Raw genomic sequence first — 27519 nt, 5'->3', positions numbered from 1 at the left:
ATCAAAGTAATTTGAAATTATTTATTTATAGGATATGAACCATGTATATTTGTTTTGTCCTTACTATTATTTTTCTAATACTTCGCTGGTATTTTTTTTATATAGTTGCCCTTGGACCAGAAAGAAGAAAATCTGACTCAGGAGTTATGTTGCCAACACTCAGGGTCTCTCTTATACAAGACATGAGGTATATGTGCTAGTATTTGATGATAACTGTTAAATATTTATGGCTTTCACTTAAATTGCTCAAATAATTATGGCTGTGTGTATTTTTCTTTTGCTTATGTATTCTAAAGAAAACTTTTTTTATAATCTTGCTTATTTTACTATTATTTTTTCTTGACATTAAATTCAAAGAGAAAATACCACTGAGAAGAGTTTTAAAGTAGCTAAATTATTTTACAGTTTATTCAGTTTTTTAAAACCTCCTTAAATACCTGCTGCCCACAGTCACCAACCAAAAAAATCTGCACATAATGACAAGTTACTTGGCAGAAAAACTGCTGTCAGGTAGGTTTAATTTGAAGCAAATGCAAATCTGAGAATTATCCGTTGCAATTACTGCTCTTAGAAATTGTTATAAAGCATAGAGATATCTAAAATAAACTTATTGAATGAAGAAGGCAGAGGCTTTCTCCTTTTAAGCATTTTAGGTACAACACTTACACAGGTCTAAAGTGAATGTTAAAACATTAGAACACTTTCCTTCTATGGTTTATTGCTTTATTAATATTAATTATTGATCTGTATTTTATTTGGCAGATACTTGCAGCTGAAAAACATAGCTGTTAAGAGTGGCAGCTTAGTGTAGTGGTAACACAGCCTGGCTTTACTGCTTGAGCTGTACAGCGAGGCAATTTTTGTAACTTCTCTGTGCCTCAGTTTTCCCATCTCTTAAATAGAGATAAAAACAGTTTTCTGTCTTACAGAGTCGTTAGAATTAAGTGAGTTAGTCCATCACTATAAAAAGTTCCAAATGCTTGGCTTATAGTAAGGTTCAGTAAGTGTTGGTTTTGTTTTCTGAGTCAATTTATATATTTATATTTTCAATGTCATTACTCCTTGCTAGACAAAGTATAGTTGCACTCATGTGGCTTATGATTCCTTTTGATGGCCAGCGTAAGAGGAATAGTTGTAACTCTGAGGGAAAAATGATCTCCAGATCTCTTAATGGAAACGTAAAACCAATGTGTTCTATAGTGATTTTACAATAGCTATTACATTAAGGTTATGGTTGTTGAAGAACCAAACTTCCGAAACCTAATTAGGAGATGGTCACATCACTTAAGGCTATCCTGTTCTTTCAGTTTCCTGCTTATTTTATCTCCTTTATGTTGTTGTTTTTTCAGGGAGAGGGGTGTCCCACTTAGATATACTCCCTTTACTTTGTAAGAGACAGTATAGCATGCTGGTTAGGACCTCAGACTCTGGACCAGCCCACAGAGGTTGCTATTTCAGCTCAGCCATGCACTAACTCTCTAGCCTCAGGCAATCTTATACTCCCAATTTTCTTACTTGTAAAATGGAATAGTAACAGGGCTTCTCTCAAATTGTTAGTATAAAGATTCAATGAGGTAATAAATGTAAGGTACCCAAAATAGCCCTGAAAACAAATGTGTATATACTTAAGCATGTGCATACACATGTTTATTTATGTTTCTGACTTTATTTATATGTGTATATATATATTGTATACACAGAATTCATAATCATATCTATGATTCTAATTCAATACCATAGGGATCATTCTAGCCTTCTCTCTTATTTGTAATTGCTTTCTCCAACCATGAGAACTTGACTTTGTTATCTATAGTATATTTACTTATTTGTGCAACCTTAGTATGTCCATAAGATAGTTTCAGAATTACTAACCCGTACCTCTGTGAGAAGCAGAAGCCAATTTACTAGAGAACCACCATGTTTGTATACCACTCTAGTTTTCTTTGTCTTTAGCCTTTCTGCATGCAGTCAAAATACTGGTTTCCAAAATGTATGATTTCTTTAGAGAGAGAGAGAGAAAGGGCACAAATGAGCAAGGGAAAGAGAAAGAAGGAAAGAGAGAGAGAGAGTACTGGGTCTCACCCGGAGTGAGGCTTGAGCTCACCCAGTGGGGAACTGAACTCACAAGCCATGAGATCCCCACCTGAGCTGAAGTCAGATGCTTAACAACTGAGCCACCCAGGCGCCCCCTGGCTTCCAAAATTTAGATTCATTCTTTTTTTTCTCCACTCCCTTCAGTGTGATTATATTATTCATTTGTAATACAGTTAGGTTCATTTGTTAATTTGTTAATTAGGCTTATTTTTGGTTCTCCTTACCTTCTGGTTGTTTTTGCTTTTAATATATATACAGTAAAATTCATTATTTCTTGGTGTGTAGTTCTATGCATTTTCACAGATGCATAGTCATGATAAGGAACAGTTCCATAAACCCAAAATTCCCCTGTGCTACTTCTTGTGAGTCATTTCCTACCCCTGTTATTCACTGATATATTTCCAAGCTCTTTCCACTGAGAGGGCCTAAAAATAGTAATACCCCAAAATAGCAATGAGCGTGCCTAGCACCCAAATATTGGTTTCTAAATACCATTCTCCAATGAAAGGAATCAGGGCTCCCTGCAGAAGTGATTAATTCCAGGACTGGGGAAGGGAAAATACAGGATGAGCTAGTGAATCTTTAGTGCAAAAAAGTAATGAAGTGCACAGAAAAGAAGGGCATCATGTAATAAAGACACAGGAGCCAGCCTGAAAGAGCTCCCAGTGGCCAAAGCTAAAGCCGTTTGAGCAACATAAGTAACAGTAGTATTGGAACATAACCCAAAGAGTAAAATAAATATCCATGAGTCTATTCTGATATAAAGAACTAAGTACATAAACAGGAACAATGGGATAGCTCTTTTGTACAGAAGCCTTCCAATTGATAAATGTAAAAGAATGAAGTTGGTTGAAAGTTTAAGGTGAAACTGGGATAGTTGCATAATCTCAAAGTATCTCCCCCAAGAATTTATTAATTACAAAGGAAAAGATAATAATCTTATAGTAGAGAAACTCAGCAGGTACCTTAAGCAAGTGATCAAGATTAATATCACTAATAATAAGATATAACATCATATACCCCCTAATGTGATACACTGAAAAGAATACTTGTTTCTGCCATCTTCTTGTCATAAATTCGTAACTTCAGTCTAACCATGAGAATACATCAGAAAAATCCAACTGAGAGGCATCCTACAAAGTAATTGACCAATATGTTTCAAAATGTCAATGTTGTGAGTGATGAGGAAAGACTAAGGAACTATCTTGGATTGGAGGACACTAAAATGAAAACCAAATGCAATATGGGATCCGGATTAGATTCTGGAACAGAAGAAGGACATAAGGAGAAAATCTGGTGAGATCAGTCTATACCAACCAACATTAATGTCTTTGCTTTGTTATATGAGATGTTAATAGGGGAAGCTGGAAATACAGGAACTGTATAAACCACTTCTACAGCATTTTGTGAGACTATTTAAAAATAAATTAGGTGTTTAAACCAGGTCTGGTACAAGGGAAATGTATAGAGACTGTTATTATAGATAGGTAGATAGGCAGGCATAGATTACTTATCATTACCTGGGGTACAATTCTTGTATAGCTGCAGCTCACCTATTCCATTGGATGCTTGGTCAGTGAACTGTGACCCCCTCTAGTCTAAGCCCCTGTAATTTCTCACCTGGATTATATTACCACCCCCATTTTCATTGCTTGCCCTAGGTCATATGATCCTCCCCCTAGGTCATATGATCGTAGAATAAAATCCAAATCCCTTGTCCCGGCTGGCAGAGGCGGTGTGACCGTGGCTTCTGCCGCTCTCCCTCATACCACTTTTTTGGTTCCTCCAGCATGCTGCACTTGCTTCCTGCCCTGGCGCCTTTTTCTCCCTCTTCCCTTCTCACCTGACAGCTTTCCCCTGATACCTGCCCCAGAAGAATTTCCACAGGCCAAGCTCCTTCTTGTCATTTGTATCTTAGTTCGGATGTTGCTTTGTCTGAGAAGCCTGCCCAGACTGCCTGTCAGACCACCTGTTAGCCATCCAGTCACTCTCTTTCACACCCCTTTGTTTTAATCCTCTCCGGAGCAGTTATTTGAGTTTGTTTGTTCTTCTAACACTGTAAACTTCATGAGAGAGGGCAATCTGTCTGAACTGTAAAACTGTTGAATTGCTACTAAGTGTTAATGGAACTCAACACGTAATTGGTGCTCAATTAATATTTGGTTTTTTTAATGTTTTATATTTGAGAGAGAGAGAAAGACAGAGTATGGGGGTGGGGGGCGCAGAGAGAAAGGAAGACACAGAATCTGAAGAAGGCCTCAGGCTCTGAGCTGTCAGCACGGAGCCTGATGCAGGGCTCAAACACTTGAACCACGAGATCATGACCTGAGCTGAAGTCGGACGCTTCACCGACTGAGCCACCCAGGCGCCCCTCAATTAATGTATGTTAAATGAAGGATTTGCCTATTTTAAGTTCTGTAAGTATACATGAGAGAGAGTGTGTGTGTGTGTGCTTATCTAATATTTTTGCATATATCTTTATATCTTTACCTGATTCTACTGACCAAACCACTATTGAATTATTTTGGTTCAAGTTTTGAAGCTTAGAAAGGTGGTGATTGCTGCAATACTTTTTACTAATCAGTTTAAATATGAGAGTATATAAGAAACCTAAGTCCTATTGCTTAGCTTCTTTTTACAGATGTGAAAGCTCAGGCCCAGGCAGGTCAGGTCATATACCATATTGCCAATTAACAGTAGAAATAGAACTAGAACTAAGGTATCCTGACCATAGATCAGGTCTCTGTCTAACTAGATGTAAGTTCTCAGCCTTTGCCACATTGCCAGGAAAATAACAACTGTGACGAGACACAAACAAGCTGGCAGTAGTGTAAGGGTATATGTCAGTTTAAATATAATTTAGTATAACCTTGACTAAATCCGTATTTGCTCAGGATACTCAACTGAAAATGATGTCCTGTGACTTAACATATAATGGTTACTTTGGCTTTCAATTTTTAGTCTTTGTCTTACAAAAAGTCTAAAAAAGACACCTGAGTATCCTAAACTGATGTTTTGACCAAATGATAGCTGGTTTTAATAAAACTTGATTGGTTGGCAGGGTGCCTCGCTGGCTCAGTTGATTGAGCATTTGATTCTTGATCTCGAGGTCCTGAGTTCAAGCCCATGATGGTTTAGAGTTTACTTTAAAAAGAAAAAAAAAAAATTGGGGCATCTGGGTGGCTCAGTCAGTTGCGTGTCTGACTTTGACTCAGGTCATGACTCGTATTCTGTGAGTTCAAGCCCCGCATCAGGCTCCAGGCTATTGGCTCAGAGCCTAGAGCCTGCTTTGTATTCTGTGTCCCGCCACTCCCACCCTTCCCCCACTCATTCTGTCTCACACTTTCTCTCAAAAATAAATAAATGTTAAAAAAAGAAAAAAAGGGGGGCGCCTGGGTGGCTTAGTCGGTTAAGCGTCCGACTTTCACTTAGGTCATGATCTCGCGGTTCGTGGGTTCGAGCCCCGCATCGGGCTCTGTGCTGACTGCCAGCTCAGAGCCTGGAGCCTGTTTCAGATTCTTTGTCTCTCTCTCTCTCTGACCCTCCCCTGCTCACGCTGTCTCTCTCTCTCTCTCTCTCTCTCTCTCTCTCTCTCCTCTCTCTCTGTCAGAAATAAATTAAAAACATTTTTTAAAAAAGGAAAAAGAAAAACTTTGGGGTCCTGGGTGGCTCAGTGTGTTGAGCATCCAACTTTGGCTCAGGTCATGATCTCACAGTTCATGAGTTTGAGTCCTGCATCTGGCTCTGTGCTGACAGCTCAGAGCCTGGAACTCTGTCTTAATCAATCAATCTCTCTCTCTCTCTCTCTCTCTCCCCCTCCCTCCCTCCCTCCCTCCCTCTCTCTCTCTCAAAGCTAAATAAACATTAAAAAAAATTTTTTTAAAGAAAAAAATCTGGTTGATTACTTTCAAAACGTCTTTAGTGGGGCGCCTGGGTAGCTCAGTCAGTTGATCATCTGACTCTTGATTTTGGCTCAGATCATGATGATCCCAGGGTCATGGGATCGAGCCCCACGTCGGGCTCCATGCTGAGTGTGGAGCCTGCTTGGGATTCTCTCTCTGTCCTTCTCCCCTGCTCACATTCTCTCTGTATAAATTTTAAAAGAGAAGGTGGGGGGGAGACTTTAGGAAGGTAGACAGGCATTACCAAGAAAAGACTTCTCAGGATTTTTCTCTAACATTTTATCATAAAAAATTTTAACCATACAACAAAGTCAAAAGATCTTACAGTGAACACATTCTTATACCCCCTACCTATATTCTGCCATCTTTCTTTGGCTTTTGAAAAAGGTTGTGGTAATTAGGGAACCTGTGTGGTACAGTCAGTTAAGCATCTGACTCAACTCTTGATCTCAGTTCAGGTCATGATCTCATGGTTCTGGAATTCAAGTCCCACATCAGGCTCTGCACTATCAGTGCAGTGGGATTCTGTCTCTCCTCTCTACCTACCTACCTTTACCGTGTTTGTGTGCACTCTTTCATGTGCTCTCTCTCTCTCTCAAAATAAATAAATAACTGAAAAAACTAAGTCTTTATTAAAAATAGATAAGCGAGGGGGCGCCTGGGTGGCTTAGTCGGTTAAGCGTCCGACTTTCGCTTGGGTCATGATCTCGCGGTTCGTGGGTTCGAGCCCCGCTTCGGGCTCTGTGCTGACTGCCAGCTCAGAGCCTGGAGCCTGTTTCAGCCTGTGACTCCCTCTCTCTCTGACCCTCCCCTGCTCACGCTGTCTCTCTCTCTCTCCTAGAAATAAATAAAACTTAAAAAAAATTTAAAAAAAAAAAAAAATAGATAAGCGAGGATGTGGAGAAACGGGCACCCTCCTACACTGTTGGTGGGAATGTAAACGGGTACAGCCCCTCTGGAAAACAGTGTGGAGGTTCCTCAGGAAACTAACAATAGAACTCCCCTATGACCCAGCAATAGCACTGCTAGGAATTTACCCAAGGGATACAGAAATGCTGAGGCATAGGAGCACATGTACCCCAATGTTCACAGCAGCACTCTCAACAATAGCCAAATCATGGAAAGAGCCGAAGTGTCCATCAACAGACGAATGGATCCAGAAGATGTGGTTTATCTATACCATGGAGTACTACATGGCAATGAGAAACAATGAAATCTGGCCATGTGTAGCAACATGGATGGACCTTGAGGGTGTTATGCTGAGCGAAATAAGTCAGGCAGAGAAGGACAAATACCATATGTTTGCACGTATAGGAGGATTAGGAGGAACTTGACGGAGGAACAAGGGGGAGAAGAAGGGCGGAAATGGTGGGGGAAAGGGAGAGAGGCAAACCATGAGAGACTCTTGAATGCTGACAAAAACTGAGGACTGATGGATGTAGGGGGGAGGAGGTATGGGCATGGAGGCGGACACTTGTGGGGATGAGCACTGAGTGTTATGTGGAAACTAATTTGACAATAAACTATTTGTAAAAAAAAAAAAAAAATAGATAAGGGGTGCCTGGGTGGCTTAGTCAGTTGAGTGTCTGACTTTAGCTCAGGTCATGATCTCCCAGTTGTAGGTTCGAGCCCCGCTTTGAGCTCTGTGCTGACAGCGCAGAGCCTGGAGCCTGTTTCGGATTTTGTGTCTCCCTCTCTCTCTGCCCCTCCCCCATTCGTGCTGGCTGTCTCTCTCTCTCTCTCTCAAAAATAAACATTTAAAAAATAATAAATAAAAATAGATAAATGTTGAGGTAATAATAAAGAAGAATGAAGTCTTGCCGTTTGCAACAAGGATGGAGCTAGAGGGTGTAATGCTAAGTGAAATGAGTCAGTCATAAAAAGAGAAATACCATATGATTTCACTCATGTGTACAATTTAAGAAACAAAACAGAGGAAAACCAAAAAAATACAGACTCAACTATAGAGAAGAAACTGATGGTCACCAGAGGGGAGGTGGGTGGGCAGACGGGTGAAGGAGGTGAAGGGGATTAAGAGTACACTTATGGTGAGGACTGAGTCATATATAGAATTGTTGAATCACTGTATTGTACACTGAAATTAATATAACACTGTATGTTAACTATACTGGAATTAAATTTTTTTAATCATAAGAAAGAATTCATATATAAAAATATATATATACATATGTACACACACACACCATTACATACATTCACATTGTTATGCAGCCATCAACACTATCCATCTCCATAACTCTGTTGTCATCCCTAACTGAAACCCTATACCCATTGGACAATAAATAATTACCCATTCTCAGTTGTCCCCAAGCCGCTGGTAACCACGATTTCTTCTTTTTTCTTTTTTTTTAATGTTTGTTTATTATTGAGAGAGAGAGAATCCTAAGGAGGCTCCTGGCTCTGAGCTATCAGCACAGAGCCCGATGTGGGGCTGAAACTCACTTTGAGATTATTACCTGAGCCGAAGTGAGATGCTCAACCAACTGAGCCACCTAGGCACCCCACCTCTATTTCATTTTCTGTCTCTGTGAATTTGACTATTCTAGGTACCTCATATAAGTCGAATCACGCTTTTTGCATCTGGTTTGTTTTACTTAGTATATTTTTTGAAATGTTCATTATCAGGGCACCTGGATGGCTCAGTCAGTTAAGCGTCTGACTCTTGATTTTGGCTCAGGTCATGATCTCATGGTTCGTGGGTTCAGTCCCCACATTGGGCTCTGTGCTGACAGTATGAATCCTGTTTGGGATTCTCTCTCTCCTCTCTCTGTGCCCCTCCCCCTTTCATGCAGGCGTACCCACACGCTCTCTCTCTCTCAAAAATAAATATTTTTTAAATGTTTTACTTATTTATTTTTGGGGGGAGTGAGAGGTAGAGAGACAGAGGATCTGAAGCAGGCTTTATGCTGATACAGAGCCCAATGCAGGACTCAAACTCACAAACATCATGACCTGAGCTGAAGTCAAACACTCAATTGACTGAGCCACCCAGGCACCCCTAAACATTCTTTTTAATGTTCATTATCAAAATGTTTATAATGTTTATCCATGTTATAACATGTATCAGAACTTCCTTCATTTTTAAAGATTAATATTCCATCATATATATACACCACATTTTAACAGTAAACATTTGGGTTGTTTCCACTTTTTGGCTATTGTGTATACTATGAACATTGAGTATGCAATTATCTCTTCAAGTCCTGCTTTTAGTTCTTTTGGGTGTACACCCAGAAGTAGAATTGTTTGATCACATGGTAATTCTAGGTTTAATTTTTTGAAGAACCACCATTCATTCTTTTTTCCACAGTGGCTGCACCATTTTACATTCCTACCAGCAGTACACAAGGGTGCCAGGCTCTCTGCCTGTGAAGCCAGAGCATTATTTCCCCAACCAGATGACTTTCACCAGTACAGGTATTCTCTGCCTGGAAGCTAGATAAAAATCAGAAGACTGCTTGCTCTCTTCAAAAGAAGAGCTGTGGAAGCCTAACCATCTAGCTCTGCGCTACTGATCTCATGCTCATGGGACTGATAGCATCTCAGGAAGCCCCTGAGAAAACACTGCCCATGGCTGTCTCTCTGCCTTCTCTGCTTCCAGTCTGTCCCTTCAAAATTACGTTTTATACACTGTTGTTCTTTTCCATGATATGTTTACCTTAGAATTTAACTCTTGGTGAACAGGATTATTTCCCTGTTTCTGGGTCATTGGCAAGTGCTTCATTTTTGTCCCCAAACATTACCTATATAGCTGACATAGATGTTTTTCCTTCAGGAATAACACCCAAGTCATATTCTAAACTTTGATTTCTTTCAGTCCAGACAATTAAAGAAAAAACTTATTTTTCAAGATTAATGTACCTCTCTGAGTCCATGTTCTCTGTTGGCACATGTCTCTGTTGGTACCTCCTATCTTTCCAGGTTTATCTCTTGAGGCAAAGACATTCACACTTAGAGTCCTCCTAGTTGTCAAGAGTGTTTGCACCACGTTGCTTAGTAGCTGGCATGAGTCTAGGATAGAGTCATCTGAAGGCTATTCCCTTTGTCATGGTATCTCAGACAACTCCACAAGACCTTCGTGAATGCCAAATATCACCACACTGTCAGTTATAGAATGATTTTTTGTTCCATAGAGAAGAGACAGGAATAGTAAGGAAGTATATGTCATCTACACAGAAAAGAGAAGTATTATTATGATGTTACCAGTATTACAAATATCTTTCCAGAGTAACCATGTACATGTCATCTAGCTATTCAAATAGACTTTAATTCTTAATCACAATATAATTTATCATGAGGAGCACAGTAGAACATTACATGACCAAGGAGACTGTGAGTTCTATAATCCAAGTCTGAGTATTCTGACTATGTAAACAAATGAACCGGCTGCCTGAGTAAATCCTAGAAAAATTCTGTTTATATGTAAAGATGGGAATAAATTATGAGGGTAAATTAGCTAGCTCCTTTATCTTTTTTACTAATAATGTGTGTATATGAGCCTATGTGCCTCTGTCTTTATTCTACACTAAAACTAAGTAGTTATTGATTTCGTTATCCCGGGAAGGAATATTTTGAGAAATTTTTTATGTCTGTACAGAATGTGAGCTTAAATTAAAATTGGCTAATCCATAATTTCTCAAAAAAATAATACTGGGTTTAAAAAGAATAAATAAAACTGGGTTTTGTTAATGATACAGTAAAGTAAACTCTGGTTTTGGACTCAGGAAATGTGGATTCAGATTTAGCAGCTACCACTCTTTGAAATCATTTGGTTTTAGGGAACAGAAGCCCATTCAAACTAGCTTCAGTAAAAAGGGATGGATTTATTGGCGATGTATAAAAGTGTCTTCCAGAATGCAAGAATAGGAACTGACTGCAGAGTCTTGTCACAAGTTACTCTCACTGTCTCACTGGAAGTAGATCGTCTCTGTTTCTCCCTTCACATCTGCTCGTGTTCCCCTCCCCGACCCTCCGTTGCCTTGCCTTTTTTATGTTTTATTGCGTACAGGCCCAAGCCCAGGCTTTAACATCCTTTCTTATTTTTAGCATTCAACAAAAAGTAACCTGGTTTTCCAGAATACGAATTCTAGTTTCTGAGAGAAAATCCAGTGGACTCTGTTTAGATCAGAGATATTCCTCCTACTTAGTCCACTATAGCTGAAAGATTAGTATCCTGGTGGTAAGTGGAGTTGTGTCTTCTGGGTCTGTGGAAGGGGAGCTTCTCCAAGAATGTGAGTGTGAGAAAGAAGTAATTGGTAGAAATTGGGTGACATGGCTAGAATAATACTTTTTATCTCTGTGACCTTGACTGGATCATTTAGTCTCGATTAGTCTCTATTTTCTCACCCTTACAGTGAAATAATGATGATCTCCCTCTGACTAGTTTTTGTGACAATCAGATAAGACAAAGTACACAGAAACTTTTCTAAATTAGAAAGCTTTGTAGTAGGGTTAAGAATAAATCAAGTAAGGGGCACCTGGGTGGCTCAGTCAGTTGAGCATCTGACTTGGGCTCAGCTCATGATCTCACGGCTCGTGGGTTTGAGCCCCACATAGCTGTCAGCCCAGAGCCTGGAGCCTGCTTTGGATTCTGTGTCTCTCTCTTTCTCTGCCCATCTCCTGCTCATGCTCATCTCTGTCTCTCAAAAAGAAATAACCATTAAAAAAAAAAAAGAATAAATCAAGTAAATAAGTTATTTAAACTGTACCGTATACGCTTTTCTGTGAATTAACAGGATCTGTTTTGGAAGTAATACTTGTATAATATTATGCTGAATTCTTTTATAGTCATCTATAATAAATAATTCCAATTAAAAGCAGATTCAAATGGTATATAATTTGCATAGCAAATTTTTAATAGATTTGGATTACAGTTTAATAACAAAATGCATATAAATTGTTTTAAAGCATAGAGTTAGATACAGATTCACAAAGCAACAGAGTTTTTGAGTTCCTACTATGTGCTAGACCCTACAGGGTACAAAGAAACCTGCAAGGCTGCTAAGGAATCATGGGACTACTTTTCCCAGGAGCTTTTGCAAGCTGAGAAACCTGTATACCAAGAGAAAATGATAAACATAATAAGCAGTACACGGTAAATATAAATTAGACTACAGCATTTCAGGGCCGCCTGGGTAGCTCAGTTGGTTGAGCTTCCGACTTCAGCTCAGGTCATGATCTCACAGTTTGTGAGTTTGACCCCTGCATCAGGATTCTGTGCTGACGGCTCAGAGCCTGGAGCCTGCTTTGAATTCTGTGTCTCCTTCTCTCTCTGCCCCTCCCCTACTTGTCTCTATCTCTCTCTGTCTCTCATAAATAAATAAATGTAGGGGCATCTGGCAACTTCGCTCAGGTCAGATCTCACGGTTCACGGGTTTGAGCCCCGCATCGGGCTCTGTGCTGACAGCTCAGAGCCTGGAGCCTATTTCAGATTCTGTGTCTCCCTCTCTCATGCCCCTCCCTCACTCATGCTCTGTCTCTCTCTGTCTCAAAAATAAACTATTTAAAAAAATTAAATAAATGTAATTTAAAAAATTAGACTACAACATTTCATAAATTAAAGAGGTTATTGAAGGCTGTGATGGTCATGGAAAGTGATCTAGAAGAAGCTGGGATTTCAAACATGAATAGAATCAAATTGGGAAGCAAGAAGAAAGTACTTCCGGTAATGGAATGCAAAGTCTTATGAGTCAGTTGTCTGGAATGAAATTTTTTTTGAGTAAGAGGATATATTGAGGCTGAGGGGTTGTAAGTCTTGAATGTGAGCCAAAACAGTTCAGACTATATACTGTGAGTTTTTGAAGTTCTGGAACAAAGGACTCATATTACAGATGCAATATTTTAGCTATTTCCCTGGTGCCACTGAATAGGGTGAGCTTGCAGAGAAGAGTCGGGTGGCCTCATCTCCCAACCCCCACGCCTCCTCCCAAGAAAAGACTAGCACAAATTCTTTAATGATGGGAATACTGATAGATTGCCTTCTCATTTTCCTAAAACATAGATTGTTTTCCAAATTATAATTATTTTCATTTTGTCATTCTTAACCTACCATGTCTTCAGATTCTTGTTTAAAGCCAACATAAAGCTTATTTCAATAGATTTTACTGTTTTAGAATAAAAAGAATACAAGGAAAAGATTAGACCACATACGTGCTTATCAGACCTAATGTGCATTCATTTTCAGTGACTACACTTTGAATCAACTTTCCTCACTTGTGTGATCTCTGACTCACACTGCATGTAACAGGGGTTCCTTGAAAATATTTTTGAACTTTAAGTGGTAAATGCCTGAGCATTTTTCTTTTACTGTTTTTAGTCAGCTGTATCATCATTTGGGAAATGTCAGAAGGGTGGAAGAACAGCCAGTGCTGCTTCACAGGGCCCTACTGGTTTATCAAATATCCCACCACTGCCACCACCATCAGTAAGAACCAGGGATGACAGCTTTCTCCATTCATGACCATGTATGCTAGTATTAGCCCTTGAAAGATAAGTGTGTCATACATTGTGAAAAAAATTCATAGAAACGAGGTGAGGTTAGCTAAGCCCTACAAAAATGGCAACAGAATTTTCTTTAAACTCTTCATTTTGACTTGTGTTTAAGCTACCTCTTCAGTGTGTCTGTGTAATGTGATTATAATGCTTTATATCTTATCAAGAGTCTTTGATCATATATCAGCACTGTGGCTTGAGGGCCTAAATCTTCATATGTAGGGATTAAGAGAAAGGAAGGGAAGGAGAAAGGGAGAGGGGAAGGATAAAATAAAGAGAGGGTGCCTAGCTGCATTGGTCAGTGGAGCATGCAACTCTTGACTTCTGGGTTGTGAGTTTGAGCCCCATGTTGGGTGTAGAGATTACTTAAAAATGAAATCTTTTTTAAAATTTCTTTTAATGTCTTTTATTTATTTCTGAGAGAGAGAGAGCATGAGCAGGGGAGGATCAGAGAGCCAGGGAGACACAGAATCTGAAACAGGCTCCAGGCTCTAAGCTGGCCATCAGCACATAGCCCGACTCGGGGCTCGAACCCATGAACCGCAAGGTCATGACCTGAGCCAAAGTCGGACACTTAACTGACTGACCCCCTTAAAAATGAAATCTTAAAAAAAAAGAGAGAGGGGGTTGCCCGGGTGGCTCAGTCGGTTAAGCATCTGACTTCGGCTCAGGTCATGATCTCGCATTGCAGTTCATGGGTTTGAGCCCCATGTCAGGCTCTCTGGCTGCCGGCTTGTAGCCTGGAGCCTGTTTCAGATTCTCTGTCTCCCTCTCTCTCTGACCCTTCCCTGCTCATGCTGTCTCTCTCTCTCTCTCTCAGAAATAAAACATTTTAAAAAAGATTATCTTTAGTTAAAAAATAAAGAGAGAGCGAGGGAGAGAAAGAATATGTGTATGTTTTATAGGGAGAATATTCCTTATTTTGAATTTTTAGAACCATTAGAGAAAGGGGCTCATTGCAATATTTATTACAGGTAAGAGGAGTCATTCTGGACATTAAAAAAAAAAAATCAAGGGAAGGGGTGGTGGGTCACAATCACAAAAACTTTAGAGACTCACTGTAGTGGATTTACAATTACCCTGCTCCTTAGGCTTGCCCTTCCTTCCCACCCTTCCCCTTTAGGAGGAGAACCATTTAGGAAAATAAACTCAAATCCCTCTGAGTATAGCATTGACTTCTACACAGAATATTTATATATGCATGTGACATTCAGTTAGAATTTGACCATACAATTTTTTAAGTCTTTTACAAATTTTGAATTTATAAGTGCAGTGTAGCTTATCCTTAAGGGCTATAGAATAATATTTCGTATTTTCCATACGTTGTCCAGAAACTGCTTGGACCTTGAAACTACTTCAGTGAATTAAAGTTGTGACAGTTATTTAGGTAAACTGTAGACCAATTATTTTGAATAAAAACTTAAATATTCAGTTTTTTTTTTTTTATTACTTTTATTTTCCTGAAGGTAAGGAATAACCAACTGCCAGCTTCTAGGTATCCATGAGGCTGAAACAAGAACATAGTAAAATCTGAAGAATAAACGAGTGTTAAATGCTTTATCTGAGGGCAATGCCTGTGCATGCTTGTGCTATAATGTCAATTCAGACGGAACCTTTGAAGGGTTTGGTCAATATAAAGTGCGTATTGCCGTTGCTTCTGCTAAGTACGAAGGAAGTGTTCTGTGAAAAGTGCTGTAATTCTTTAGTTCTTTTCCGGCTCAAGGTTATCCTTAGGATCTACATCTCTGCTGTTGCTACTGTTCTTTAGGCATATTCAAAACATGAGTGAGATCAAGACCGATGTCGGGCGAGCTCGGGCATGGATAAGACTGTCTCTGGAGAAGAAGCTCTTGTCCCAGCATCTCAAGCAGTTGCTCTCCAACCAGCCACTCACCAAGTAAGTGATGGCTTCTTAGACATTTCTGCTTCTGTGACCTGAGTGTCTGCACAGCAGATTGCATAAGCTGCAAACTGGCTTCTTCGGCATGAATTGCTGATTTCTGTGCGCCTGCATTCTTCCTTCCTAAGAGGCGTGTGCTTTGGAAACTCCATGGTCCGACAGTGTTTGATTTTACTGGAGAGGGCACACCAAACATCACAGCCAAAGGCCATACTGCTCTGTTCTCAATCAGAAAACTAATTAGTCCACATAGGCTGACAGTGACTTCCAAAAGATAGGTTGAAGTTATGTAAACCGTTTATATCATACTGTAAAGATCATAGCAAAACCTGAAATAGTGAAAAATAATAATAAAAGTCCACATTAACGGGTTTCTTCTGAGAGTCTTGCCAATGCTTACATTCAGTAGGTTAAAGCCAGGAAAACCAATCAAGTACATGTTAGTTAACTGTTAACCATTTTGATAGATTTCCCTTTACTGCATCAAGAAACCCTCTTAAGTGAAATACATCATCCATATAAGATATATGTGAGAGCTAATTTGAAGGCTGAGGATGTAGTTCTCTAGAGCAAAGGTATGCAAAAAATCCAACAAAGATCTCAAACTGGACAGTGTGTTGGAACCTTATGGTACAATTCGTTTTGTAGTTTTGCATTTGTGCATATCACCTTTGGACTGCTTACCTTCTGGGGTATTTTAAGATGAATTTTAATGTCCAAAGAATAGGTTTAATAAAGAATGCAAAGTAAAGTATAGCCTGTGAACTGGATCTTGTACTCTGAAACTGGTTACTCCCCTTACCCATCCCCTCCCATTATAAATCATTCATGGCCACTGTGGCCGAAGTACAAAAACAAAATTATAATAATCATTTCAAATCCTACTACATAAAGGTTGGGCACTTAGGGGTGCCTGGCTGGCTTAATAGGTACAGCATGTGATTCTAGATCTCAGGGTCATGAGTTCAAGCCCCACGTGTGGCATATGGCATAAAGTTTACTTTAAATTTTAAATACATACATACACACATAAATATATGTACTTTAAATTTACATAAATATATGTACACATGTATGCATGTAGCAGTCTGGCTGCTCAGTTGGTAGAGCATGTGACTCTTGATCTTGGGGTAAGGAATTCAAGTCCCATGTTGGGCATACAGCTTACTTTTTTAAAAAGGGCATGGGGTGCCTGGGTAGCTTAGTTGTTAAAACATCCGACTCTTGATCTGGGCTCAGGTCATGATCTCACTGCTCCTGAGATTGAGCCTCATTGTGCTGTCAGCACAGAGCCTGCTTAGGATTTTCTCTCTGCACCCCCCCCATCAAAATAAATAAAGAAAGGTTTAAATAAAAAAATAAAATTTTAAAAAATATTTAAAAAGAATAAATTTCTGCTGCATAAAGATAAATACCAAGTGTTTCACATGTTTTCTCCTGTTCTCTTAGTTAAAATTATACTATATGTACAATTCCGTATCATCCTATTTTTAGCATAGCATTTTATAAACATTTCACTATATTCTAAGAGTTTGGGGCATCTGGGTGGCTCAGTCGGTTGAGCGTCCAACTTCAGTTCAGGTCATGATCTCGCGGTTCCAGCGTTTGAGCCCCATGTCGGTCTCTGTGCTGACTGCCAGTTCAGAGCCTGGAGCCTGTTTCCGATTCTGTGTCTCCCTCTCTCTCTGGCCCTCCCCTGCTCATGCTGTCTCTCTCTCTCAAAAATAAATAAAAGTTTTTTTTTTTTTTAATGTTTTATTTATTTCTAGGAGAGAGAGAGAGAGAGAGCGTGAGCAGGGGAGGGTCAGAGAGAGAGGGAGACACAGACTCCGAAACAGGCTCCAGGCTCTGAACTGGCAGTCAGCACAGAGCCCGACGCGGGGCTCGAACCCACGAACCGCGAGATCATGACCCAAGCGAAAGTCGGATGCCTAACCGACTAAGCCACCCAGGCGCCCCTAAAACAGTTTTTCAAAATTAAAAAAAAAAAAAAGAGTTTAAGCTCTGAAGACTGAATGCCTTTGTTTAAATACTGCCTTTACTGTTTAATTTGAATGACTTTGGACAAGACACTTAACTTTTTTGTGTCTCTGTTTTCCCCATCTATAAAGTGAGAGTGCTGGTAGACTTACCTCTTAGGGTAGTCATGAGGATTAAATGTATTAATAACTGTAAAACACTTGGAAAAGTGCTTAAGTTAAATGTAAGTGCTTAATAAAAATTATTATTGTTAGTAGAAGTAGTTTTGTTGTTAAAATTCTTCCTAAACTTTTTTAATCTCACATAACATTCCAATATATGCATATACCATAATATATCTTTCCTTTTACAAATAACATTTTTTAGGTTTATTTATTTCTTTAGAGAGAAAGAGCATGTGCACATGCATGCACAAGCCAGTGGGGGAGGGACAGAAACAGAGGAGGAGAGAGAATCCGAACCAAGGGTCCTTGCTATCAGTGTGCATCTTGGACACAGGGCTCGATCTCAAGAACCATGAGATCCTAACCTGAGCCAAAGTCAAGAGCCAGACACGTAACTAACTGAGCCACCCACGTGCCCCTACAAAACAGCATTTTAGTGGATGTTCAGGAGTAAATCTTTGCCCATATATCACATTGTATTCTTAGGACAGAGTTCTAAAAGTAAAATTAACGTGTCAGAGGTTATGACTGGTTTAAAATAATTATTACCAACAAACTGCTTTCCTGAAATTTTCAGTCCCATCAGCTGTAAGAATTGCACACATGCCGACACACACACACACTCTTCTCTCTCTCTCTCTCTCTCTCTCTCCAACTGGTCAACACTTTTTAAATCTTTATTAGTTTATTAGACACAAATGGATTCATAGAGGTTTTTTTCTTTAATTACTACTTAAGTTACAAATGTTTAATGTCCATTTTTGTGAATTGTGTCTCCAGGTAAAAGTTTCTATCCATAATGACTAAGTGAAGGTGCTAATTTTTAATGCAGGACATAATGAAAAGCATGAAAAGTATACTGTTATTTTGTGCTTGTCTTACCCATTCCTAGGAAGCTCTATAAGCGTTATGCTTTTCTACGGTGTGAAGAAGAAAGAGAACAGTTTCTTTACCACCTTCTTTCCCTCAATGCTGTTGACTACTTCTGCTTCACCAGTGTGTTCACCACTATCAGTAAGTCTGGAGAACTACCTGTTTTTAGGTGAAGAGCTGCTCAGGTGACGAATGGAATAACCATTTATACTTTGAAAAGTGAGCTGTACAATAGTTCAGTGAGATGAACACTGTGGGTGAGGCAGGCCCCAGACCTTTCTGTTGGAATGAAGGTTGTGCCCAGCTGCTAGGGGTGCCATGGGAAGATGGCCCAGGTGGGGAGTCCTCACTTTGGGGAGTCCGCCCAGAACAAACTACCTACCCCCCAAGATGATCCTCCTAGCTGGTCAACCAGCATCCTAGGACAATCATAGGGCTGCCCCGGAACTTACCATGATATCAGCTGAGGACCTCACTGTGACTGTATCAAAGCTCAGCTTCTCTCTTAGCCCATCCTGCTTTCTTCCTCGTGTGGTGATCCAGGAGCAACATCCTGCTTGCTGATTTCTGCCTCTGTCTGCTTCCCAGGAAGCCCAGTCTGCAGTATGAAATGGGATGGATGTTAAAAAGGAATGGGATGTCTGACTGGCACAGTCAGTGGAGCATGCAACTCTTGACCTCAGGGTCATGAGTTCAAGCCTTGCGTTGGGTCTAGAGCTTACTTAGGAAAAAAAAAAGGAATGTTTTATTAAACAGTCTGGTATCTTACACAAAACACATAAAATTTAAATACCCAGCATACTGTAATAAATGTATAGAACTGTGAGCATCATTAAACTTTGATGATTCAGAAAGACTTCAGAAACTTACTAGACAATGTAGGTATAGTGAGGGAGGAAATACTGCCTGGAGATGTGTTTCTGATAGAAAGTTATATCATAGCATTTATTCTATTCACCATTACTAATTTTTTTTTTTAAATATCTTAGAGCACAAGTGGGGGAGAAAGGCAGAAGGAGAGAATCTCCACGCTAAGCCTGGAGCCCATTGTGGGGCACAGTCCTACAACCCTAAGATCCTGACCTGAGCTGAAATCAAGAGTTGGACGCTCAACCAATTGAGCCACCCACATGCCCCACCACCATTTCTAATTCTTACGTGCAGTGGCTCCCCTTCCCCAGTTGGAGAATTTTTACTTTGTATCAGTTAGGAATTGTGTTTAGCTGCTAGAATCAGAAACTTGGAAAACAGTACTCTAAACAAATTGGTAGTTTTATATTTCTTACATAATGAGAAGTTTCAAGATAGTCCACAGTATGTTCATGGACCCAGGGTCTTTGTCCCTCTCTTTCTAGATAGTTCTCAGTGTGTGCTAACCACCTCATGATGACAAGATGGATGTTCTTAATCCGCCTTCTTTTTTTTTTTTTTTTAATGTTTTATTTATTTCTAGGAGAGAGAGGGAGACAGCATGAGCAGGGGAGGGTCAGAGAGAGAGGGAGTCACAGACTCTGAAACAGGCTCCAGGCTCTGAGCTGGCAGTCAGCACAGAGCCCGACGCGGGGCTCGAACCCACGAACCACGAGATCATGACCTAAGCAAAAGTCGGACCTTAACCAACTAAGCCACCCAGGCGCCCCTCAATCCGCCTTCTAACAGGAAGAAGAAAGAGTACCAAGGAGGAAATGGTAGAACCTGTGCTAGAAAAACAGAATTTTCCCCCCAAATCCCGATAAATATAATATTTCACTGGCCAAAAATTAATAGGTTTTGCCTTTCTAGTCTCTGATAGAGACAGACAAGGAAAAATGGAGTTGAAATGGGTATTGGGCCAACCAGTAATAGCTGTCAGCTGTCTATTAGTGTCTAAACCATCAGTTAGTAAGTTACTGCTGGTATAAGAAGCTAACAAGTTATATACAGTCTTAAAAGAGAAGAAATCGCAGTTAGTTAGGACTCCTAAGAGCCTACTTATGTCTATAGATTTCATGTAAGTAACTCTTTGAGGAACTGAGATCCTCATGAAAGAAATATTTTAAGTTTGGGACCTCCCTGGGTGGCTCAGTCAGTTAAGCATCCTACTCCTGGCATTGGTTCAGGTCATGATCTCACAGTTCATGGGATCTAGCCCTGCATCAGGCTCTGCACTGACAGCATTGAGCCTGCTTGGGGATCTCAATCTCTCTCTCTCTCTCTCTCTCTCTCTGCCTGCCCCTGCCCTGCTCGTGCACACGTGCACATGCTCACTTGCATGCCTACTTCCTCTCAAAATAAACATTTAAAAAGAAATATTTTAAGTTTAATAATATTGCTCCTTTGATACCTTACGTAGTCAGTGTTGTGCGTCTGTGGTCTCTTTGCAGCCACAGAACTGTTGGTCCTAAGTCTTCTTTTTTTTTTTTGATAGCTTTTCTAATCCTCTCAGTGAAAGGAATGAAAGAAGCCTCTGGCACCTAAAATAAAGTCTTACACTAACCTCTTCTGCTTTCAGTTTCAAAACTCATTTGTTTCTAGTGATTACTAAACCATGAAAGTATGGCCTTTCCTCTGACATTTTCCTCTCCTTCAGCTAAAATGAAAAGACAGAAAGGGAGGTTATTCGTCCAACATAAAGAAAGCCGTCTATGTAAAATTAGGGAAATGAACCATTTACCCCATTTATTTTCTTCATCTAAGAGTGCACTGAACCGTGAGCTCATTCTTTGAGGCTGTATCTGGGCACCTGGTACAATAAATGTGTGTCATCATATGTGTAGATCATTCAGGAGGGGTTCTTTTTTTTTTTTTTTTTTACAAATAGTTTATTGTCAAATTAGTTTCCACATAACACTCAGTGCTCATCCCCACAAGTGTCCTCCTCCCTCCTCCATGCCCATCCCCCCCTTCCCCCCACATCCATCAGTCCTCAGTTTTTGTCAGCATTCAAGAGTCTCTCATGGTTTGTCTCTCCAGGAGGGGTTCTAATACGCTCTTATGACTAAATGAGTAGAAATCCCAAGGATATCAACAAAAATTGATTGTACCTTGCTTTAAAACAAACCAAAACAAACAAGTATGGCTCTGAGGGATGAAAATGTGCTAGTGTGTTTGAGCCATCCCCATTTTTTAAAAGAATGGAGGAAGTGCATAACGTGTGACTTGAATTGTCCTACCTTGTTTGAGCAAAAGACAGTGATGGGACAGTGACATCTAGTGGTGTGCCTTTTGAAGAGCCTTCAGAAGGAAAAGATTTCACAGGGATCTCGTTCCACATCTTGATTCTTTCCCCCAGGGCTCCTTGCGCCTGAATCACCTTAACAGCTTTCTAAATTGTGGCTTAGAGACTTTGTGTCCAGAATGGCATTGTTTATTACTCTTGGCTTTGCATATCGTGCTGTAAAATTGGGATGGGAACGTTCTGAAGCATTGCCCAGGGTTAGCAACAAAGAGACACTCATCCCCTTTTACGTATGAACCCATAGCAGCAACCATGCTCCTGTGTACTGGATTTTGGAACGAAATTGAAACATTAAAGCAGGGATGCCTGGCTGGCTCAGTCGGTGGGGTATGTGATTCTTGATCTCAGGGTTGTGAGTTTGAGCCCCATGTTGGTTGTGGAGACACTTAAAAGTAAAACCTTCTAAAAGACAAATAAATGAAATAAATAAAATATTAAAGCAGTAAAAATTCTATAGAGCTGTCCGTTCTGGTGTTAATGCCTGAGATTGTTTTTTATAAATGTAAAGATTATGGGAGCACCTGGGGGGCTTCGTCGGTTAAGCATCTGACTTCAGCTCAGGTCATGACCTCACCATTTGTGGGTTCGAGTCCTGCGTCGGGCTCTGCTGTCAGCACACAACCTGCTTCAGATCCTCCATCTCCCTGCCCTGCCCTGCTTGTGTTCTCTCTCTCGCTCAAAACTAAACAAGTATTTAAATGAATGAATGAATGAATGAGGGAATGAATGAATGAATGAATAAAGGTAGGGGTTATGTATATCAGCATGGTAATACTCTGCATGCCATGCACACCTGGTGATACACATGCCATGGAAGCTGTGACAAGTGTTGGCACTTGTGGTTTATAAACTGGGCCTCATATTTCTAGACTGGAAGAGGTGATCTCATCTTTTTGTTTAAATGTTGATCATAAAGAACAAACTATCTGTGATAGCCAACAGAGTCCTTAATATATTACAGTATCAGGATTTTTTGTTTGTTTATTTGTTTTTGAGAGAGAGAAAGTACAAGTGGGGGAGGGACACAGAGGATCTGAAGTGGGCTCTGTGCTGACAGCAGAGAGCCCAATGTGGGCCTCGAACTCATGAACCATGAGATTATCACCTGAGCTGAAGTTGGATGCTTAACCAGCTGAGCCACCCAGGCACCCCAGTATCAGGAGAATTTTATAGTAATTTGTAGTTAATTTCAGCATGGTTCTTTCAGTGATTCCGTATAGGTCAGTGATCATCCCCATCAAAAAGCTGAGCAATGCAATCATCACATCGAACCCATGGATCTGTGTCTCAGGAGAGCTAGGAGACACGGGAGTAATGCAGATTCCCAAAAATCTCCTCGAAATGACTTTTGAGGTAAGTTCAGCTAATACCTTTCTTAGCAGAAAATGTCTTACATAGATTCTACACAGGATTCCAGTTTTGCTTTTTTATTTTTCCTCAAATCAAGTAGTACAAAGAAGTACTCAAGCATGCAGGATCGTTTTTGTGAGTATAAACCTAAAGTTGTCTTTTTCTTTTTAAATAATGTTACTGTTTTTAAAATTTTGTTTAATGTTTTTATTTATTTCCAAGAGAGAGAGAGAGACAGCATGAGCAGGGGAGGGTCAGAGAGAGAGGGAGATACAGAATATGAAACAGGCTCCAGGCTCTGAGCTGGCAGTCAGCACAGAGCCCGACAGGGTCTCCAACCCACGAATGGTGAGATCATGACCTGAGCTGAAGTCGGACGCTCAACTGACTGAGCCACCCACTTGCAATGGAATACTTTTGGGCTGTGCTAGGTCCTATCCCATGATTCTTAGTGCCTCGCACAGAACCAGGCAAGTAGGGAATGTTCAAGTCCATACTGAATATTGTAAAATGCTCCCTGCCTCAACCTGGACGAAAGGACAGGAGAGCTGACACCCATGCTTCTGGCTTGTCGGCCACATGGTGGCATTTATAGAGTCATTCTATAAAAATACCTCTCAATATTGTAGGCAGTTTTCAGGTCTCACCTGGGGAAGTATTCCGCTATCTTTGAGGCCACATGCAGGTCTCCTGGCATGCAGGAAGAAGACAGATACGTGCTCTTGTTGCAGGAGGGAAGTGGTACTGACTGACAGCCCTCTTACGTTCTTTGGTGTCTAGGAATAGCAGTTTCCATTCCGTCATAACACCCCCAGAGCCATTTTGGCCCTGTGTGACTAATGGACTCACAGCCAGCCACCTGTATAAAAAAGATTAAGACCCTTGGCTTTTCTTTGACTAGCAAGTGTGGAACATACACTCTGTTATAAATCCCATCATTATTGTTTCCAGACGCTCTCTCCTGTCTGTCTCCTTTTCCATCTGTCCTGCCACAACTAATTCAGGATGCGATCCTCCCTCACCTGGATTGCCACGATGCCTTCTCTCTCACCTTGATACAGAGAAGTCAGGGGCTTTAAGAACTCATAGCTCTGATGTTCCCACCCATACATAGTCAGCTGGGGGTCTGTGATATTTTATCAGAGTTTAAAAGTCAGAATTTAATTGACATTTATTTTTATTATTCTGTTATCATTGCTGTCTTTTGTACCTGTCCACCACGGGTCAGGAAGGACATTCATAACTATACTTTATTTATGATAGCTTGAAAAACTTCTAGCAGATGAGGTGTGAGGTCAGTTCTGCCTTAGCATTTTATTAGAAACAGAAAAATAGCCATGTCAGTGATTTTTTTAATATCTAAAGCTGTTTCCCTGACCGCACTGCAACTGCATCTAAGTAGCATCCTTTTGCCACTTCTTGAAATCCTTCTCATCCTAAAGGCACACATTCTGGGTTCCCCAGTTAGAAATATTTTTCCTTTTCCAGTGTTTTTCTAGTATTGCTTACATCTCTAGTTGAGCACCTTGTACAGTCCCCTCATTTGATAGTTAATGTCCATGTGTCTCTTCTCTCATTAGATGGGATGTATTAGATGTGAATATATTTCTCTACTGCAAAGCAGAGCACATTACACAGGATGAGTCCTCTGCAGTGGTTAAATTAGATGGGACCAAAGTGCCATCACTGAAGCTAAGAGGTAGTAGGGGTGAGATCAGGCACTGAATAACCCGTGGTCATCCTGTCCCTACAGTGCCAGAACTTGGGGAAGCTGACCACTGTTCAGATTGGTCACGATAACTCAGGACTGTTGGCCAAGTGGCTAGTGGATTGTGTCATGGTCCGAAATGAGATCACAGGACATACCTACAGGTAAGTAAATGGCTTTGGGAGCTCAGAACTCTTTAAGATTCTTTAGACAAGAAAAGGTTTAAGAATTGTTTTCTTTCTAAAGCTTTCTCCCTGCCTTCTGAATTTTAGTTTAGTTTTTTGGGTTGTTTAATTTTGCTTTTGTTTATGGAATACAAAATTGCACCCCAAAAAAACTTCTAAAAATTTAATTGTGTTTGCTCTTAATGCTTAGTCCACAAGTGTTGGAAAAAATTGATATAGTGGAGAGTGCTGCTATGAACACAATAGCTAAAACATGGAAAGAGCCTAAGTGTCCATCAACAGATGAATGGATCAAGAAGATGTGGTTTATCTATACCATGGAGTACTACATGGCAATGAGAAACAATGAAATCTGGCCATGTGTAGCCACATGGATGGACCTTGAGGGTGTTATGCTGAGCGAAATAAGTCAGGCAGAGAAGGACAAATATCATATGTTTGCACGTATAGGAGGATTAGGAGGAACTTGATGGAGGAACAAGGGGGAGAAGAAGGGCGGAAATGGTGGGGGAAAGGGAGAGAGGCAAACCATGAGAGACTCTTGAATGCTGACAAAAACTGAGGACTGATGGATGTGGGGGGGAGGGGGGATGGGCATGGAGGAGGACCCTTGGGATGAGCACTGAGTGTTATGTGGAAACTAATTTGACAATAAACTATTTGTAAAAAAAAAAAAAAAAAAATTGCTTTGCATAGATAATAATAAGTAGATTTCATTACAGAGCCTTCACTGTAAAGCCAAAGGAATAGAAAATAAATGGTAGCAGTCCAGGAACAGTTGATAGTGGCAATTAATATTCGTAACAGCCATCATATAGCTATAAAATATTACTTATTGTTATAGCTAGTATATAAAATCCAATTGACTTCCTCAGTATTAGCACAGTAATGTCATTATAGTCTGAAATCATGTTATAAAACTGTAATCATGCTGGCCTAAATAAAATGAGAATTTGCACCCGAAAAAATAAATAAATAAATAAATAAATAAATAAATAAATAAATAAAACAATGTTTTGACAACTAAAAAAAAAAAATTGATATAACTCTGATTTTAAAAAAAGAAAGCTGAAGTAATTCATTTAGTAAGTGGAAAGGATCTTTTCTACTCTGCTAGTTACAGCTGACACTATACTCTTTGGAAGTACTCTCCTCTTTTCTCCTGTAACTCAACTCCCAAATTAACTTCTAGTTTGAATATATTCTTCTCAGAAGCTAAGCACAGGATTTTAGTATAGACTAGGTATGCGAATTGAATCATTTTAATTTGGTTGAGTGTGATAACAATTTATGGCTATATAAGAGAGAATGTATTTTTCAGATTCATACTGAAGTGTTTCTAGGGGTGAAATATCCTGATATGTTCAATGTACTTTAAAATACTTCAACAAAAAGTAGAGGCACCTGGGTGGCTCAGTTAGTTAAGCATCCGACTTCCACTCAAGTCATGATCTCACATTGAACCCCGAATTGGGGGCTCTGTGCTGACAGCTCAGAGGCTGGAGCTTACTTCAGATTCTCTGTCTCCCTCTCTCTGTGCTCCTCTCCCACTCACACTGTCTCAAAATAAATAAACAAACATTTTAAAACTTCAACAAAAAATAAAAACAAATCATATGGCCAATCATTAAGTCTAGGTGATTAGAACATGGGTATCTCTTATACTGTTCTCTTTAACTTTTCTGTATGTTTGAAATCTTAAAATTTAAATATAAAAAACAACTCATAGGCACTAAAATGATAGGCTTAACCCCTGGTACCATTTAAAAAATTCTGATTAAAACTCGTAATGTAAAACACTGGTGATTGAAAAGTTGTTTTTCTGACCTACAAGGTTCCCGTGCGGGCGATGGTTGGGGAAGGGCATTGATGACGGAAGCCTGGAGAGAATCCTTATTGGGGAACTGATGACCTCCGTGGCAGATGAGGACCTGGGAAAGCAGTGTCGGACTCCACCCCAGCAGAAATCCCCCACCTCAGCTCGGAGACTGAGCATCACTTCACTGACAGGAAAAACCACCAGTAAGTACTGTCCAGGTTAAATTTTCAGTGTGCCTCAAGTGTTGTGGGCATCCTGTGGCCATTTTGCAGGAAATTATTGCATTAATGAATTGTGGTAAGATGAAAAAGAAGAAAACTGAAGAAAATTAACTTGGGTGAATGGAACATAAAAGAGGGAAGGGGAAAGATGAGGGGAAAGATGAGGGAAAAAATAAGGCAAGAATTAACAAATAATTAAAAGCCTGAAGAATTTAGATGTTAAAATCAAATAAAAACTGCATGTTCTCTTGTAATTAAGCTATAGAAATATGAATAAATAATATTTTTACTGAAACTTAAAGGAGGGACACCTGGCTGGCTCAATCAGTAAGTAGCGCATCTGACTCTTGATCTTGGAGTTCAAGCCCTATGTTGGGGGGTAGATTGTACTTTGGGGGGAAAATATGGTAGCTGGGGCACCTGGATAGCTCATTTGATTAAGCATCTGACTCTTGATCTCATCTCAGGTCTTGATCTCATGGTTGTGACTTCAGGCTCCAAGTTGGGCTCAAAGCTGGGCGTGAAGCCTACTTAAAAAAAAAAAAATTTAAAAAAGGGGGCGCCTGGGTGGCTCAGTCGGTTAAGCGTCCGACT

General features: G+C 40.0%; 1 protein-coding gene across 2 annotated transcripts in view; it reads left to right on the top strand.

Annotated features, from left to right (window-relative positions):
* The window catches only part of DENND5B (DENN domain containing 5B), a 194993-nt gene that overhangs the window by 151115 nt on the left and 16359 nt on the right, over positions 1-27519 (top strand). For both annotated transcript variants that reach the window (XM_039247677.1, XM_039247676.1), the window contains 6 exons: positions 106-187; positions 15277-15405; positions 18445-18566; positions 22850-22995; positions 24746-24864; positions 26720-26907. In XM_039247677.1, the coding sequence (XP_039103608.1) occupies positions 106-187; positions 15277-15405; positions 18445-18566; positions 22850-22995; positions 24746-24864; positions 26720-26907 (786 nt within the window). The remainder of the gene's footprint in view (positions 1-105; positions 188-15276; positions 15406-18444; positions 18567-22849; positions 22996-24745; positions 24865-26719; positions 26908-27519) is intronic.

Source organism: Hyaena hyaena, unplaced genomic scaffold (genome assembly GCF_003009895.1).
Source record: "Hyaena hyaena isolate Hyena2069 unplaced genomic scaffold, ASM300989v1 scaffold_303, whole genome shotgun sequence".
In the NCBI taxonomy this organism is placed as follows: domain Eukaryota; kingdom Metazoa; phylum Chordata; class Mammalia; order Carnivora; family Hyaenidae; genus Hyaena; species Hyaena hyaena.
Note: the sequence above shows the minus strand (reverse complement) of the source record. Positions and strands in the feature narration are given on the sequence as shown.